This window comes from Coregonus lavaretus (genome assembly GCF_964263955.1).
Source record: "Coregonus lavaretus genome assembly, chromosome: 3".
NCBI classification, from domain to species: domain Eukaryota; kingdom Metazoa; phylum Chordata; class Actinopteri; order Salmoniformes; family Salmonidae; genus Coregonus; species Coregonus lavaretus.
Window position 1 is genome coordinate 69,471,563 of NC_139990.1, and position 18,973 is coordinate 69,490,535.

Consider the following 18,973-nt stretch of genomic DNA (forward strand, 5'->3'; position numbering starts at 1 on the left):
CTCCACCATCAGGAACGTGCAATTAATCATGTAGGCTAATTGGGAATCACGTGGACATGACCGAGAGGGTGGGGGGTTGGTTGGTGGTAGGAAGAAGATGCTCGCTGGTCATTTCTATATTGACCAAGAGTGAAAACTGACCAGGGGAGGAATAAAGACGTGAACCAACGCGGAGCGGGGCCCGAGACGTCCAGGCCAAAACACTGGGGGAAAAGGGACTGATATAGGCTAAAGACAAGCGGGACTGAACATGGCAGAAGGTAGGCCAATAATTTGGACTAAAACACTTTGATTGGTTATTTGGTTTGATGTTTTAAAGCCAAGGAGTCTCTCTGATGGCCATAGATGAAGAGGTTTAGGGGGCTGGGTTTCCTTGCATTGTCTTTTAGATCTTGGGTAATTCTTATACAAATTCTTCCCTGTGACCCCCACCCCTCATTGTTTGGGGCAATAAGTTGCCAGACCCTTTTGTTTATTTCGCCCTCCCACTTTCCCCACGAAGTTGAGCTTTTGCTTTTCAGCGCATTTGGCATGAAAGTGGGAAACCGTGAGCATTTCGCTGCTCGAAAGGGGAAAACGATAGACTACATTAACTTGGGTGCTTCTTTTGACTCAAGGCGTGAATTGGCAAGATGGGTTCTGTTTCTAACCAGGAATTCCCAGGTTGAGTAAAAATCTGACGATATATTGTGTTTAGTGTAGGCTCTCGCTCTCTCTAAAGAGATACAGAATTAATATCAGCCTACGAATTTACAATTGTGTACAGTATGGACTATTTACCTTTTTAAATAGCCTAGTCAATACCAAAACATGCTTTATGTTGTTCGCAAAAGGCTAACCACTTGATAAATGTAAATGTATATTTTTCTATTTGTATACGAATTTTCTTATGTAGTCTTGTAAATGCAAATTAATGGTTTTATTTTCACAACATCACTTGTTTCTGTCGCACAAACGCAGCTAACAAGAGGCCCATATAACTCAGTTCAACATGGGCCAACAATTTAGTGAAATACTAGGTTTCGTAATTCGTTTCGTTTAGGCCTGTGTTGTTTCTTCACATACTAGTACATTTAATATATACTCTATGCGTGTGAAATATATTGGCCCTAGGTATGATAGATTGAAATATAAGAATAACAAATAATTCTAGCCATAGTTAGAACTATAGATAATTGTCAATATGGACCCATACAAAATTGTTGTTTATGTATTTAAAGGATTTGTAGATAGGTCTATATTTAGGGCTATGGATATTATTGGTTATTGATCAGATTGGTTTGGGTGATTTGATAAATCAAATCGTAACATATCGATCGGTTTTGCAACGATTTCCCCGCGTTTTCTACCTAAGGGTTATGAATGCGTGAGGGAAAACAAGGAACGAACGAAGCTGAATGGCAATTTTATGCGCACACTCCTTTCATCGCGTTCTGGTAAATAGTAAAACGAACATTGTTTAACATATTGTTCGAAATTACAGGAGTCTGCAAGACCGAAAAGGATGAAGTACCGAGTACCGAGGAGGACTCTGAATCTTTCCACGGTGTCGGCGTATGTAAATGGTTCAACGTGCGCATGGGCTTTGGGTTCTTGTCCATGACCAACCGAGACGAGGTCCCGCTCGAGGCTCCGGTCGATGTGTTCGTCCATCAGGTAAGAGGGGCGCCTTAGTTTTAAAATGAACTGACTTACCGTCTACTTCTCACACCAAATATGTGGTGAATGGTGGCCCACTACAACTTGACACAGAATAACATCTTCAGGCAGTTTTCCTTCTCAAATGAACACGTGTTGCTGGCTTTCCATGTGACCTCGTGGTCATGTACAGTGGGGTCCAAAATCATGGACAACCTTGATAAAGATGAGCAATAATGACTCTATAAAATATATCATTCAAATACTGAGCTATATTGTATGCAAAAAGAAGGGAAATTATATTATTTTATACTAATACAATTGCTCAGAGAAATAGATTTTGTTTAACAAGTAAACACATTTTGGGTTTGACACCCCTAAAGATTCTCATAAATAAAGTAGTCAAAATATTAATATTTGGTCCCATATCCCTAGCACTCAATGACTACATCAAGCGTGTGACTCTACAAACTTGTTGTTTGCATTTGCAGTTCGTTTTGGTTGTGTTTCAGATTATTTTGTGCCCAATAGAAAGAAATGGTAAATAATGTATTGTGTCATTTACATTGTAAATTGAAAACAAGAATATAATACGTTTGTAAACACTTATACATTAATGTGGATGCTACAATGTTTATGGATAATCCTGAATGAATCGTGAAAGTTACTGAGGGTCAAAGATCATACCCCCAAGACATGCTAACCTCCCCTGTTATTGGTAATGGTGAGAGGTTAGCATGTCTTGGGGTTATGGGGCGGCAGGTAGCTTAGTGGTTAAGAGCGTTGTGCCAGTAACCGAAAGGTCGCTGGTTCTAATCCCCGAGCCGACTAGGTGAAAAATCTGTCGATGTGCCCTTGAGCAAGGCACTTAACCCTAATTGCTCCTGTAAGTCGCTCTGGATAAGAGCGTCTGCTAAATGACTAAAATGTAAATGTTATGATCTTTGACCCTCTGTAACTTTCTCACTCATCATTATTCACGATTCATTCAGGGGTAATTCTGACCTCTACCTTTTTGAGAGAGAAAAATATAACTCTTTCTCTGAGCAATTGTATTAGTATGAAAATAATATAATGGCACTGTATTATGAGCTGTCTTGTTTGCTAAATGAACAAATGAAGTAGGCAGTGGCATAGTGCATATAGCCATAGTAGCACAGTGACATATGCCTCAATTCGTTCATATTTGTGGCTTATTGGGTGTGTGGCTTTCAGTTACATATGTTTGGTCACCCAACCCATGAGAGTGAATGTCATTCTAGTTCATCTGAATGTCATTCTACTGCACTGCTTGCTATGAACTAAATCTGATGGTGTTTGCATGTTTAGGTAAAAAGACAAATAATGTCCCGTTTGGAACACTGCCAAGTAGAGATATTTGGTCAATCTGATTTGGTGTGCCTGGCTCCCCAGTGGGTGGGCCTGGGCACACCAGTGCCTTACACGGCTGGGTTTAACGTTACTTAAAGCTGCAATATGTCACTTTTTGGGTGACCTGACCAAATTCACATAGAAATGTGAGTTAAAGATCTGTCATTCTCATTGAAAGCAAGTCTAAGAAGCAGTAGATCTGTTCTATGTGCGCTATTTCTGTGCTTCCCGTTCTTAAGTTTTGTTTTTGCGTTCAGTTTTGTACACCAGCTTCGAACAGCTGAAAATACAATATTTTTGGTTATGGAAAATATATTTCACAGCGGTTAAGATGGTACAATGATTCTCTACACTCTACAGTGCATTCGGAAAGTATTCAGACCCCTTGACTTTTTCCACATTTTGTTACGTTACAGCCTTATTCTAAAATGGATCATCTTTTTCCTCATCAATCTACACACAATACCCCATAATGACAAAGCGAAAAACAGGTTTTAGAAATGTTTGCAAAACAGAAATACCTTATTTACATAAGTATTCAGACCCTTTGCTATGATACTCGAAATTGAGCTCAGGTGTATCCTGTTTCCATTGATCATCCTTGAGATGTTTCTACAACTTGATTGGAGTCCACCTGTGGTCAATTCAATTGATTGGACATGATTTGGAAAGACACACACCTGTCTATATAAGGTCCCACAGTTGACCATGCATGTCTGAGCAAAAACCAAGCCATGAGGTCGAAATAATTGTCTGTAGAGCTCCGAGACAGGATTGTGTTGAGGCACAGATCTGGGTAAGGGTACCAAAACATTTATGCAGCAGTGAAGGTCCCCAATAACACAGTGGCCTCCATTATCCATCATTCTTAAATGGAAGAAGTTTGGAACCACCAAGACTCTTCCTAGAGCTGGCCGCCCAGCCAAACTGAGCAATCGGGGGAGAAGGGTCTTGGTCAGGTAGGTGACCAAAAACCCAATGGTCACTCTGACAGAGCTCCAGAGTTCCTTTGTGGAGATGGGAGAACCGTCCAGAAGGACAACCATCTCTGCAGCACTCCACCAATCAGACCTTTATGGTAGAGTGGCCAGACGGAAGCCACTCCTCAGTAAAAGGCACATGACAGCCCGCTTGGAGTTTGCCAAAAGGCACCTAAATGACTCAGATCATGAGAAACAAGATTTTCTGGTCTGATGAAACCAAGATTGAACTCTTTGGCCTGAATCTCAAGTGTCATGTCTGGAGGAAACCTGGTACCATCCCTACGGTGAAGCATGGTGGTGGCAGCATCATGCTGTGGGGATATTTTTCAGTGGCAGGGGCTGGGAGACTAGTCAGGATTGAGGGAAAGATGAACGAAGCAAAGTACAGAGAGATCCTTGATGAAAACCTGCTCCAAATCGCTCAGGACCTCAGACTGGGGCGAAGCTTCACCTTCCATCAGGACAACGACCCTAAGCACACAGCCAACACAATGCATGAGTGGCTTCGGGACAAGTCTCTGAATGTCCTTGAGTGGCCCAGCCAGAGCCCGGACTTGAACCCGATCAAACGGCTCTGGAGAGACCTGAAAATAGCTTTGCAGCGACGTTCCCCATCCAACCTGACAGCGCTTGAGAGGATCTGCAGAGAAGAATGGGAGAAACTCCCCAAATACAGGTGTGCCAAGCTTGTAGTGTCATACCCAAGAAGACTCGAGGCTGTAATCGCTTCCAAAGGTGCTTCAATAAAGTACTGAGTAAAGGGTCTGAATACTTATGTAAATGTGATATAAACGTTTTTTTTTATATATATAAATTTGCAAAAATTTATAAAAACCTGTTTTTACTTTATCATTATGGGGTATTGTGTGTAGATTGATGAGGGGAAAAAACATTTTAATCAATTTTAGAATTAGGCTGTAACGTAACAAAATGTGGAAAAAGTCAAGGGGTCTGAATACTTTCTGAATGCACTGTACGTGTTTGTTTTGTCACATAAACTGAAATTAGGCAAACTATTCAAATTTTAGCAACCAGGAATTGGCAGAGCAATTTCTGCAAAGTGCAGCTTTAAAGGTGACTTAGCCACTTTTGTACACAGGTAATGCCTGCCTCATTCCCTTACATTGAAGTTTTGCTAGCGATGGCTGAAGTTATCTGAAGTTTGTTGTGTTTTTTAAAAGAAAACCGTACCATAGATTACAGTTTCTCTTGGTCCATATGCTACTTTGAAGGTGAGGAGCCATCTAAAATACTGAACTTCCCTTGTAACAGTATTTTTGTCTTGACACTTGAAAGTTAATCGCATGGTAATTCATTCCAAGTGAAGACCACAGGCCTACCTATGAGGCAATGGGCTTGTTCGACATTGCAGGCAACTGCTGACTGTTTAATCAACAATCACTTTGCATCATAAATAACTACTCATTATTATTTGTAGATCAGTGAGACGCAATTTACCCACTATGCATCACAAATTTGAAGCTCTCGAACACGACCAGTGTCTTTTCATCCTCATGGTGTCCAGGGCACAAGAGTGAATTGGGAAACTACCCAGGTTAACCCATCCTTGCCAATAGTGAAGGGGGAGCATCCTTTTCCCTCCTAGCTTCCACGTGAGTGAGATCCTTCCACTACTGGCTGAGAAGATAAAGGTTTAGCATCTCATTGAGAGAAGTCCACTTTAGCTGCTCATTCACTTCAGGTTCCTGTAATAAAGTGATTAAAGCCTCCATGCTCCTGTCTTCTCTCTGCCAAGTCTATGTTAATGGTGAAGGAGGGAGAGCGATTTGAGGTTTACCATAATCCCACCGCCTTCATGGGGCACTCTGTTCACAACGCTGACATCAGCAAACCGCTCGCCCACACAACGCCATACACGCTGTCTGCCATCTGCCCGGTGCTGTTGAAACTGGGATTCATCCGTGAAGAGCATACTTCTCCAGTGTGCCAGTGGCCATGGAAGGTGAGCATTTGCCCACTGAAGTCAGTTATGACGCCGAACTGCAGTCAGGTCAAGACCCTGGTGAGGATGACGAGCACGGAGATAAGCTTCCCTGAGACAATTTCTGACATTTTCTGCAGACATTCTTCAGTTGTGCAATCCCACAGTTTCATCAGCTGTCCAGGTGGCTGGTCTCAGACAATCCCGCAGGTGAAGAAGCCGGATGTGGAGGTCCTGGGCTGGCGTGGTTACACGTGAAGGCGGGTTGAACGTACTGCCAGATTCTCTAAATCGACATTGGAGGCGGCTTATGGTAGAGAAATTAACATTAAATTCTCTAGCAACAGCTCTGGTGGACATTCCTGCAGTCAGCATGCCAATTGCACGCTCCCTCAAAACTTGAGACATCTGTGGCATTGTATTGAGTTGTGTGACAAAACTGCACCTTTTAGAGTGGCCTTTTATTGTCCCCAGCATAAGGTACACCTGTGTAATGATCATGCTGTTTAATCTGCTTCTTGATACGCCACACCTGTCAGGTGGATGGATTATCTTGGCGAAAGGAGAAATGCTCACTAACAAGGATGTTACCAATTTTGTGCACAAAATTTGAGAGAAATACGCTTTTTTAAACTAATTTGATGTGTTAAGATAGCCAAGATGAAACACTCCTTAAAAGGGGTCTACACAGTCTATCCAAACGTAGCCGACTTAGGTCTGTTTGTGTGGCTCTCTACATACTGTAGTTCTATGTACATTTGTGCGGCCACATTTTTGGAACGCGACGCAAACACTTCTCTGTCAGTTCTGTTTGTTTAGACTGTGTAGAGCCCTTAAGGCTCGCACACATTGCACCGAATGTGAATCTAGCTATTGTCTGCCGATCGTTTAGCACGCAGTGTTTTAGGAACCACCAGCTGTAGACCTCTTGACTGACAACATTTTCCACCTGATTCTACATGTAAAATCAGTGCACGTACTCTCGGCCAGCAAACGCTATCGGTGTATCTGAGCCATTACATTTCATTATAACTCTTTCCTAATTTTCAGAACCGCTGCTTTTTAGACCATTTATTTGAGCTATTTGAACTTTTGATCTGTTGAAATGGCCAGGACTACAATTACGCCCCAAATTAATGATTTCTTCCTGAAAACCTTTCTTTAATATTAATCTATTTCTCAATAAGTAATCTGTATGACTAAATACTTATTTTATTCTTCCCAGAATGTAGACATCCCTCTTCTAGTGCCACCACTATAGATTCCAAGCCTTATAAAGCATATGTTTGAATAAGTGAACAATATCTGTTAACAATGTAACTGGGACAATGTCCTCCTCATTCCTCGAACCCTGTCCCTCTCCTTTGACATCTTAAATAGTGACTTCTCCACTGATTTCCTTCCCTAGCCATCAGGATTCGGGTAAATGACATTTAATTTCAATTCAGGAAGCAAACTGGAATTCCAATTTCCCTCAATGCTTGAAAAAGTCGGAATTGGAATTACAGTTTACTTCTTGAATTGAAATGGAAGTGACCCCAACCCTGCTAGCCGTTGTTAGGAAGACGAGATCATGTGTGTCCAATATTCATCCATGATGGACGGATGGGCGTTATGACTACGGTGCATTATGGCAATGGGGCTTTGGCCCCGAAATGAGTCGCCGCATGTCAGGGAGAACATGAATTCCCGGGGCCTGCTGGTGAACAATAGGACCACGCATCCCAATGAAGCACGCTCCTCTTGCCCATGACCGAGCCCCTCAGCCCCTCTTTGTCCTAGCAGCAATCCTCTCCCATTGTCCTCTTTCTCTCTCTCCTCGTATGTCTTCATTCATCTACCCCACACTGTTTTCTTCAAGCTGAAGTAGAGCTTCATATCGCCCTCCAATGCACTTCACCAGGTTGGTAGGGTTTAAGGCCATACTAGGAGTCTCCTTTCTCTTTCCACATGGTATGTTCTCTGTGTTGGGGGTGGGTATGGATGGACCTACCCACTTCTGTGCAGCGGGGGAGGTCACACGTGTGAGAAGTGGGTTAACGGTCACTGGGGCTAACACACAATGGAGCAGCTTTTCAAGGGGCCACTTCTGTCACCTAAATGGAGTTATGGATGACCTATCGTGTGTCCCAGATCTGCTTGTAACTTCACAGCAGATGCTCATCAGTGACCATTAGAGTATTAAGGAACGCTTCACTTTACTGTAATTTTCCTCCTACAGATGCTATTGCATTGCTAGTTTTCATTACACAATAGATGCAGTTCTTTGTAGCTTGTATCTGATTTAGTGTCCTGGTTAAAATACAATCTATGGCACATCATTTTTTATGCTTGTATTTTCCAGCTAGCCTAATTGTAACTGTATAAACCTTCCCCTCGAAGCAACTGCACAGTTACACACACGCTGTTGTTGATACTTGAAGCAATATGCAGAGAAGGCTGTCAAATAAGGATAAATCAGCTAGTGGCAGTTTCCCATTCACAGATTAATCCTAGTCCTGGACTAAAAAGCATTTTCAATTTCTCCATTGAGCAGTTTTAGATCTAGGACTAGGCTCAATCTGGGTCTGGGAATCCACCCCCTAGTCTTTTAAATATATCCTTAAGATTGACTCAAATAATATAAGATCGTCCCAGCCTGACAATGGCAGCCATTGACAGTTCTGGAGAGGAAATCCTTTGTGGAGAGCATGGCTGATGTCTTTCCGCTCCTAAATTGGGTCCAGGAACATAGACAAATGGCACTTGGTGCCTAGGAAACACCTCAATGAGGTGGCATAGCCATCAGTCTTGTCCTGACACTGACCTGAGCATGAGAGAAAGAATTGTGGAATTCTGTTTACAGCACAATATTGATCACCCTCTAATGGTGAAATTCTCAAAGGTTAGTTGAAACTTCTGATAGGAAACATCAGGTTCCATTGCTAATCATATCAAAATCAACGATATCTGCTGCCTGTTTGCAGATATACCATACCACCAATCCAAAAGCTCTTTTGGAGGGTTCTTGTTTTACCCAGGCTGTTTTACTCCCTCCATTTCTTCATCCCTTCCTCCCTCCTTTTCCCCTTCTCCAAGGCTGTTTTATCTCATGGCTGAACTTCTCTCTGCTGAACAGCGCTACCTGGGTCAACTGAGGTGAAGGCAGCAGAATGGGATCTGAAAAAGGGTCTGTAGTATAGCTAAAGTACTGGGTCGTAATCATTTGCCACCAATTAAACAGAATGGGACTATGTAGATTTGTCCAATAAGAAACACTAATTTTTGTTTTCACAAACCTGGTTTGATGTTAGCATAGTCTTTAGTGTTAATCTTATGACCATGGTATTGATTGTGTCCCTACCAATGCTATCAATACAGATCGCCTCTTGAGCTGTTGAATGCTTTCAGGCTTTGAGTTTATACTGATTCCATACAAAATGTATCACATTTTAGTAAAACAATCAATCAATTATTAAATCAAAGCATGCAGGTACCTATCATTTGGAGTGAGAATGTGTTCATTCTCAACTTATCTGCGTGTCTCTCTGCCAAACAACCGTCCAAGGAATGTCCCCCCCCCCCCACCCCACCCCCAACGCTATCCCTCCAAGCAAGAATCCTGCAGTGGTGGTCAGTGTGTTAGTGGTTCTTTGTGATGTGTTTGGGAAGAGAGGTTGGGGGCAGGGGACGTAGTAGTGCGGAATGCCGGTCCTTTGGCAGAGGGGGATGGGTAAAGGTTATCACATCAGGTTTACCACTCAAACACAAGAGACTCATAGGCCACTGTGGCCAGTGTTGGGCAACAGACCAATGCAGACTAGGGAGGGAGGACAAATAGTCAGTCTGACAACAAGAGGCTTTGTAGTTGTTTATTTATGAGGTGAGACAGAATGATCAGCAGTCAGGAGACTTAGGACAAATGCCAGATAGCTCCTATCTCTGTCAGAAAAGTTTGAAGATAGCATGGTGTTCACAGGGGTCACTGCTCAGCGTCTCCCTTGGCTGATTATTAGTTGATTTGTTAGCTGATGTTGTAAGGTTTTTGTGATTGCGTCATCATTGATTTGGAGCATATCATGCAGCAAGACTTGAGTTCTTAAGATGTGTTCGTAAGGATGTGTAACGACTGAACAATCCTCCAAGCCCCTTGGAAAGTCCCTCTCTACGTTCAAAATGTGATATTTGATATGACCTTTAAAATGTTACAGGGCTATATTCACAAGAGTCTCAAAGTAGGAGTGCTAATAAAGGATTATATGGATAGGGGGATCTGATACTAGATGAGCACTCCTACTCTGAGATGAATTTGGAAAGGGGCACAGGAATGAAGGTCAAACTGCTAACAGTATTCTGATATTTATTTATCCTGTCTTTCTCTACCATCCAGAGTAAGCTGCACATGGAGGGCTTCCGCAGCCTGAAGGAGGGCGAGGCGGTCGAGTTCACGTTCAAGAAGTCAGCCAAAGGCCTGGAGTCCCAGAGAGTCACTGGGCCAGAGGGCACACATTGTGTGGGCAGTGAGAGGAGACCCAAAGGCAAGGGCGTCCAGAAACGCCGCTCCAAAGGAGATAGGTGAGTGCCTGCCTTGCATGCACTCTCTGTTTGTACATCAAATGGGGACAACGTATACACTCAAATGTACACACTGAAACAGAAACTCATTCCCGCAAACATTCCAAATCCCTTCAAACTATATTTGAACACTGGTGTTAAGTGAAAAAGAGGTCGTTCACAAAATGAAAATGGACAGAAAATGCCTTATCAGATACAGTGAGGGAAAAAAGTATTTGATCCCCTGCTGATTTTGTATGTTTGCCCACTGACAAAGACATGATCGGTCTATAATTTTAATGGTAGGTTTATTTGAACAGTGAGAGACAGAATAACAACAACAAAATCCAGAAAAACGCATGTCAGAAATGTTATAAATTGATTTGCATTTTAATGAGGGAAATAAGTATTTGACCCCTCTGCAAAACATGACTTAGTACTTGGTGGCAAAACCCTTGTTGGCAATCACAGATGTCAGACATTTCTTGTAGTTGGCCACCAGGTTTACACACATCTCAGGAGGGATTTTGTCCCACTCCTCTTTGCAGATCTTCTCCAAGTCATTAAGGTTTCGAGGTTGACATTTGGCAACTCGAACCTTCAGCTCCCTCCACAGATTTTCTATGGGATTAAGGTCTGGAGACTGGCTAGGCCACTCCAGGACCTTAATGTGCTTCTTCTTGAGCCACTCCTTTGTTGCCTTGGCCGTGTGTTTTGGGTCATTGTCATGCTGGAATACCCATCCACAACCCATTTTCAATGCCCTGGCTGAGGGAAGGAGGTTCTCACCCAAGATTTGACGGTCCCGTCCATCGTCCCTTTGATGCGGTGAAGTTGTCCTGTCCCGTTAGCAGAAAAACACCCCCAAAGCATAATGTTTCCACCTCCATGTTTGACGGTGGGGATGGTGTTCTTGGGGTCATAGGCAGAATTCCTCCTCCTCCAAACACGGCGAGTTGAGTTGATGCCAAAGAGGTCGATTTTGGTCTCATCTGACCACAACACTTTCACCCAGTTCTCCTCTGAATCATTCAGATGTTCATTGGCAAACTTCAGACGGGCCTGTATATGTGCTTTCTTGAGCAGGGGGACCTTGCGGGCGCTGCAGGATTTCAGTCCTTCACGGCGTAATGTGTTACCAATTGTTTTCTTGGTGACTATGGTCCCAGCTGCCTTGAGGTCAATGACAAGATCCTCCCGTGTAGTTCTGGACTGATTCCTCACCGTTCTCATGATCATTGCAACTCCACGAGGTGAGATCTTGCATGGAGCCCCAGGCCGAGGGAGATTGACAGTTATTTGGTGTTTCTTCCATTTGCGAATAATTGCACCAACTGTTGTCACCTTGTCACCAAGCTGCTTGGTGATGGTCTTGTAGCCCGTTCCAGCCTTGTGTAGGTCTACAATCTTGTCCCTGACATCCTTGGAGTGCTCTTTGGTCTTGGCCATGGTGGAGAGTTTGGAATCTGATTGATTGATTGCTTCTGTTGACATGTGTCTTTTATACAGGTAACAAACTGAGATTAGGAGCACTCCCTTTAAGAGTGTGCTTCTAATCTCAGCTCGTTACCTGTATAAAAGACACCTGGGAGCCAGAAATCTTTCTGATTGAGAGGGGGTCAAATACTTATTTGCCTCATTAAAATGCAAATCAATTTATAACATTTTTGACATGCATTTTTCTGTCTCTCACTGTTCAAATAAACCTACCATTAAAATTATAGACTGATAATTTATTTGTCAGTGGGCAAACGTACAAAATCAGCAAGGGATCAAATACTTTTTTCCCTCACTGTAAGCAACAGTGTACATATCTCACACACATACCACATCTATGTATACCATAGTAGGGGTCTCGCATACTCAAAAGATGGTGGGCCAAAGCGTTTTATTTATTGTGGTTGGGTCTCACATCTGCAATGGTCCATCCATTTTAGATATGATGCAAAATGGTGTTTCAGTTTTGTTCTGTCCTCTTCGTCTTTTCCTTGACCCCCACCCCTGGCCGTGGTTAGGGTCACACAGGCAGGCTTGGCGTGTGACCTGGATCAATAGCTGTTTAATTCTGGCCGTCCCTTGTGGATTCACACCCAGTGGTTCTCTCTTCGAAAACCTTTTCCAAACCTCTTCCACAAAATGTGTTTTTGTGGTGGTAACCTGAACTGGTAACATGAATGTTTCTGAATCACTTTAGATGTGGATTATAATTATCCTGTCATTACAATGTAGAACTAGTGAAATATTTAATTCTAGGTGTGTTTGATGTTGAAATATTACTCATGTTAGTTATAATAACAAATCTAAAAAAATAAGTTATTTGGGCTTGTCCCTGTAAAATAACCCTTAATGGTTCTAGGTAGAACCTTTTTACCCATAAAGAACCTACTAGAAGCCTTTTGTCCATTGAGAAGGTTCTGAAGAATCCTTTTGCATGAAAAAGGTTCCATACCCCACTACTTGCATAATGCATTCCTTTTCAAATGCACAAATCCCTTCACTTTTTATCTCCGTAAAGTAAAGTAAAAGTGAGAGGAGGGCCAACATTGTGGGTCCTTTGTCCGTTGTGGATATTGTGATGGGTTAGAGAGGGGTATCAACGGCCTCCTGTCAGTTGTGATTAGGCCCAGAGTGTAGTCAGGGTGAGAATGGAGATCGTTATGGCCTCAAAGAGTCCTGGGAGGCCTGTGGCGCACGATTCACTGGTAAGAGGAATCATATGGGGCCAACTCCAACATTTTCAATGGAGAATAAGAGAAAGTGTTTTATAGTATGTCTTGAAGATTAGTCATTACATAGGTTTATGATTATAAAGGATTTTTGTCAATGGCATATTCAATATTCTTTATTTGGTGGCGGTGTTTGCATGGGATTAGAAACAGAGGGCCCTGGCACTCTTTTCACCAGTGTTATCTGGACTCTCCATATTTCTTAAAATATGGCCATAGTCAGCCACTGTTTCTTTTCTGATTCTCAACCCACATTTCTTGGACCACCTTAAAGCGTCCGCATGCTTCCGAGCCAAAACAGTTCGGAAGAGTTTGTGCATATATTATGACGACATTTTGTGAAATGTTTGTTTATTTTGGACTTCGATAAGGTTTTTTTTGGGCACACAAAATGTTTTCTTGAGGCAAGCCGAAGTCTGTACCCGAAGTCTACGCCCCTTCGTCGGTGATTGGTCAACAGTAAGGATTCATCAGTAAAGCCTTTGTTGTCATTCAACGAGAGACGACTCGTTTTCATGCAAATTTCTACATTGAGAATATTGCGTTTATCTTAGATTAATTCTGACTATTATGAGGAAGTGTACTGGCTACAGCGTCTCGAAATGGACTAACAGTACTATTGCTGTTTTTTTTGTTTTTTTTTAAGCTGAGGTATTTCAAGGGAGTATGCGAGCACACATGTTCGGTTCGCCAAGCAGACTGCGGCTAGTTGCCAGCCGAACTGAAGCATGCTGACGCCTTTTGTAGGTATATATGATGCAGGGAGGGGGAAAAAAAACCTGCCCATTTAATTGATAACATATGCAGGAGCCCGGGAGGAGGTTAGAGGTCACTGTAACCATGGCAACCGTGCATGACTCAAATGTAGGGGGTTGGAGTTGCGGAGGTTAGAGAGGACCACAGGGGTCAGAGTTAGGAGATCATTGCTGCGGCTTTTAAGACAAAGGACCACTTCCCTTTTCCTGCACGCGCTCCCTGATCGATGTTGAGACAGTTGGGCCAGGCCAGAGCTTCTGTGCTGGTAGACCTTGACACCAACCCAACGGCCAGTGGTACAAAGAATCAACTGACCCCTCTGGAGCCTCCCTGAGTCTCCCCTGACCAAGCCTCATCTGCATCATTGGGGGAAGGGGGTCCTCAATAGCTCCTCAGTGGCACAGCAGCGGTGACAGCCCCACTGCCACTGCCCATCTGTCAGCCGCCCTTGGACGCGTGGCTATTCTATAGGTCCTGTTTAAACCAAAGCTATCAAAGGAAGGCTACTCTTATGGCTACCATTGACCCTAACCCTTCTGCATGGACTGTGATACTCTGTGTACGTTCTATGGAGAAGGAATATAATTGATGTAGCTAAAAAATACCTATTTTCAGCAAAGTACTGTGGACAAAGAATGAAAAGGGTGGTTAATTTGTAAATGGGAGGCCATTCAAAGTAACAAATAGCCTACTGAAACATACAGAGAGAACGTGCTTTTATAAATAGTGTACATCCTGTAGAAAAGAGTTGCATGCTGTTATGTTCAAGTTGCATGTGCACATGGTGTAGAACAAAGATCATTTGCACTTTTTAACCCACTTTTAACCCTGTTCTCATAAAAAGGATTGTCATAGGCCACTGCATGGAACTGGCCAGAGTTCTAACTGGTATATGCTGCCCTCTTGTGGATTGCAGGTGACAGCGCATCTCACTCAATACAAGATCAGGGACCATATGTTGCGAAAGGGAAAGGGGGATACCTAGTCAGTTGTACAACTGAATGCATTCAACTGAAATGTGTCTAACGCATTTAACTCAACCCCTCTGAATCAGAAAGGTCCGGGGGGGGGGCTGCCTTAATCGATATCCACGTCATCGGTGCCCGGGGAGCAGTTGTTGTTGGGGGTTAACTGCCTTGCTCAGGGGCAGACTGATTTTTACCTTGTCGGCTCGGGATTCGATCCACCAACCTTTCGGTTACTGGCCCAACTCTCCTATCAAATGTAGGATCTTAATTTGAGCCAGTTGGCTAAAGCAGGAAAATAATCCTGCAAGCAATAAGAAATGTAAATTATTATGTGGATTACAAATACTGGACATTTTTGTAGGGGTTGATATACTTTTTTCTTAAGGGAAAAAAGTCTGAAATTTCAAAGTGGAAATGACAAACTTCAGAAGCCTTTTTAAACCTCAAATACACTAAAAGTTTTTTTTGCATTGCAGGAAAGTTCTCCTGCAACAGGGTGATCAAATTAAGATCCTACATCTGAAGGATCAGGTCCTCACTCTCCATACAATCTTATTCATTGTAATAGAAAAGCAAAGCTGATCCTAAATCAGCACCCCCTACGTTTATCAGCGTGGTTGAGGGGATCAGTTTGAGCAAGGGGGGGTGCAGAATCGCTAATCTTCATCACATAATGAGTAGTTATTTGAGATGCAAGGTGATTTGTAGATCAGTGATTCTGTGCAGTGTCTTCAATCTCAAACATGCACTTTGTCTTGTTTTTTTAGGTGCTACAACTGCGGCGGCCTGGACCACCATGCCAAGGAGTGCAAGTTGCCGCCCCAGCCCAAGAAGTGCCATTTCTGCCAGAGCATTGCCCACATGGTCGCCAACTGCCCAATCAAAGCACAGCAGTCCTCACCAGGTTCTCAGGGAAAGCCCTCCTCCTTGAAAGGGGACGAGGAGGAACACGGCCACTCACTCCAGCCCCCCGTGAGCTCCGATTGAACGAGGAGACGCAGGAAGGAAGCCGGGGGAAGCACAGAAACCAATCAAACTGCTTTACTGGAAAGATAGCCGCTAAGTTTCCTTTCAACTGTATAAGATGCTTATGGAACTACCTCAGGTTTTTGTAAACAAAACGATCATGAAGAAAGAATGTTACTGAAGTTAATTTTTTGGGATGTAACACTCACAAATACAGCTGTATTATTATAGCACTCAGGAAATATTTGTAAAAATGTATGGAACCGCTATTGAGGGGTTTAAACTTGTAATAAGTTATGGCACATCACATATTATTTTGATGTCTTTATAGAATAGAAAGTTGTTTATTTTTTACAGAGCAGATCATGAGAAACCATGCCACTCACACTGGCATGCTACTAAACTAAACTCACCAGGAAGCTTAAAATCACAGTGTCAAGTAGATAGCTAAACACTTTTTCTGCCTTACAACCTCTTGACTTTCCTGATTGTTACACCCCACTATATCCGACAAAGACAGAGTTGTGACACTACACCTCTGCAATGAATGTTAGTCTCATGGGTGGTAATGGCTGGGTACATACGAACCAACGGGACGGGGTATTGGATAATAGCTATAGGTAATGTATTGGCGGCTGCCAATATTGCAAGTGACCATCCAGATGTCCTGGGGACAAATGAATGTCAAACCAAAAAGTATGGCTTCTATGGCCAGCTTCCGGTTCTTATTGTTGCGTCATCTCTTTATGTTGGGCGGGCACAATGCTGTCTCTCTTAGGTGCTCAGTCTCCCTCGTGGTACATGTCTGATCTGCTGCTACATTACAACCCTACACTAGAACCCTACAAATGTAGAATCTTAATTTGATCACTCTTCTGTTGCTGAGAATTTTCCTGCACAGCAGAAAATGCAACTTGTAGTGTATTCAACGTTTAAAAGGGCTTCTAAAGTTTGTAATTTCCACTTTAAATGTCAGACTTTATTTGCCCTAAAGAAAAATGTATCAACCCTTATAAAAAAATGGCCATTAATTATAATCCACATAATAATTCAAATTTCCTGTTGCTGTAGGATTATTTTCCTGCTGTAGCAAACTGCCTTGAATTAAGATTTTACATCTGTATAATCAACTTGATCATCCTCTGCTTAGACTACATACATCAGTATTTGGAATTTAATCACTGACTCCAGTAATTACACCAAGTACCTGTGAAATGTATCAAATATAAGTAATTGATCATGTCTACATAGAAATCAGATACAATATTTTAATGGATTATTGAGGTTGATTCAGGAATCTACATAATCATACATGTCCTGTTTATACTTGACAGTCGAAGCAGCAGCAGCATCAGGCGTTGTCTACTGTCTTAGAAAAAAAGGTGCTGCTTAGAACCATAAGAGTTCTTCGAGTGAAAAAGGCTTCATGTAGAAACCTATCCCACTACAAAGATCCCTTTTGAGAACCCTTTTTTTCAAGAGTAAAAGCGGGAGCAACGCGTTTTTTAATCAGTGTCGTCAATTACTAGGTACCTATTTAAGACATTGCCTCCAAGCTTCTTGTGAGGGCTATAAAGGAACACCACAGTCGTATTCACAAGGCACCAAACGGACTGAAACAGGGAGGGACTACCAGAATTTGTCCAATAAGAAACGGTTGTTATCGTTCGTTGCGAATCGTTTTTGCTACGGTGTGCACTAATGAATACGACCCAGCCCTGCATGGAGGTGCATGTAGAACTAGCTAAGCCAATCAGCCTTTTACTCCCATTTTACAGGAGACGCTGAAAGACAGACCGCTAACATCCAATTAATATATATTTAGAATTATTATGAAGCCTTTTTAAAATAGTCGTTGTTATTTATTTGTATCTAAATTGCAGCTTCTCCTCATATTCAGGTTTAGGTCACTCCATTATAGCCTGGTCCCAGCTCTGTTTGTGCTGTCTTGCCAACTCCTATGGTCATTGTTACGGCAAACAAAAACAGATCTAGGACCAGGTTAACTGTGATGGGTTTCCCATCACATACTAGACATCAGATCTCTTAGCCACTCATGTCTGCCTTTATCTTGTTCAATGCTATTTGAGTTTAAAGGGATGTAATACCCCAAATCAAAGTTTGTCAAATGTTTAAATACCTCAAAGGGGTCTTCTGTGGGGATAAGTCCATGTCCCAGGCTAGTTTTGTATCCAGCTATGCCATAATCAAAAATGGAATTGCAGTGCTTATCTTTTCCATTCATTTGGGGTTGAGGCATATAGCTGGATCTACACCACCGATGGCATAGGATGTGGATTCATCTTGACATAAGACTACTTTAGTGGTCTAAAAACATCGGACAAATTTTCAATTTTATAATGACCCTTTAATTCATTATTTTGTTCTCTTTACTTTGCCTTGTATGATTTACTGCTCCACACAATTAGCGTTCCGGCAACGTTGTGTGTCTTCACTTTTTATCTATGCCAAAACCAATGCAAACGTCACTCTGCACTAATCATGTATGAGATGCATTATTGTATTCTATTCAGTTTAATCTTATGAATATGTGTTCCATATTTTTATATTTTGATTAACAAGATGCTGTTGTATGTAGGTGGTGAACGAAACGTATATATAACCTCCACTCAGGCTTGTCTCTCAGGAATCACAAATCTGAAAACTCAGGGAATACTTCAGATTTTTGCGAAGGCTTGGAAGGGGCGATGGAGGAGGGTTGGGGAGGGATGGGATTGGGGTGCAATGTTGGAGGAGGGTTGGGGAGGGATGGGATTGGGGTGCAATGTTTGTCTGTAACAGTTGTATGTGTGCAGTGAAAGACAAGGAAGTGTTCTGGTGCCAAATCAAAGCGCGTGACAATAACATGGTAGAGGACCAGTTTTTAATGTCTTGGCATAACAGAAAAACTCTATTTTCTCTAATCCGAACAATAATGCTTTAAAATGCCAGTTAATCATGAAGAATAAAACAAATTCATAGCGTGTCCTTAAAACTAGTTTTGACATGTGAGACTATATGAGGTGTTATTACACACAATATTGTATATATAAGTATATACTTATACTTTGTCAACATCTAATACCACAT

At 42.3% G+C, this 18,973-nt stretch overlaps 1 protein-coding gene across 1 annotated transcript; it reads left to right on the plus strand.

The window, feature by feature from the left end:
* Nucleotides 1-632: 632 nt before the first annotated feature.
* On the plus strand, nucleotides 633-15,904 carry LOC311109064 (protein lin-28 homolog A-like; the record flags this gene model as incomplete). The annotated part of the gene is made up of 4 exons (XM_084151850.1): nucleotides 633-663; nucleotides 1,484-1,656; nucleotides 10,304-10,488; nucleotides 15,685-15,904. The coding sequence occupies 4 exons, from the start codon at nucleotides 633-635 to the stop codon at nucleotides 15,902-15,904; spliced, it is 609 nt and encodes a 202-aa protein (XP_084007976.1).
* Between the last annotated feature and the right edge of the window lie 3,069 nt (nucleotides 15,905-18,973).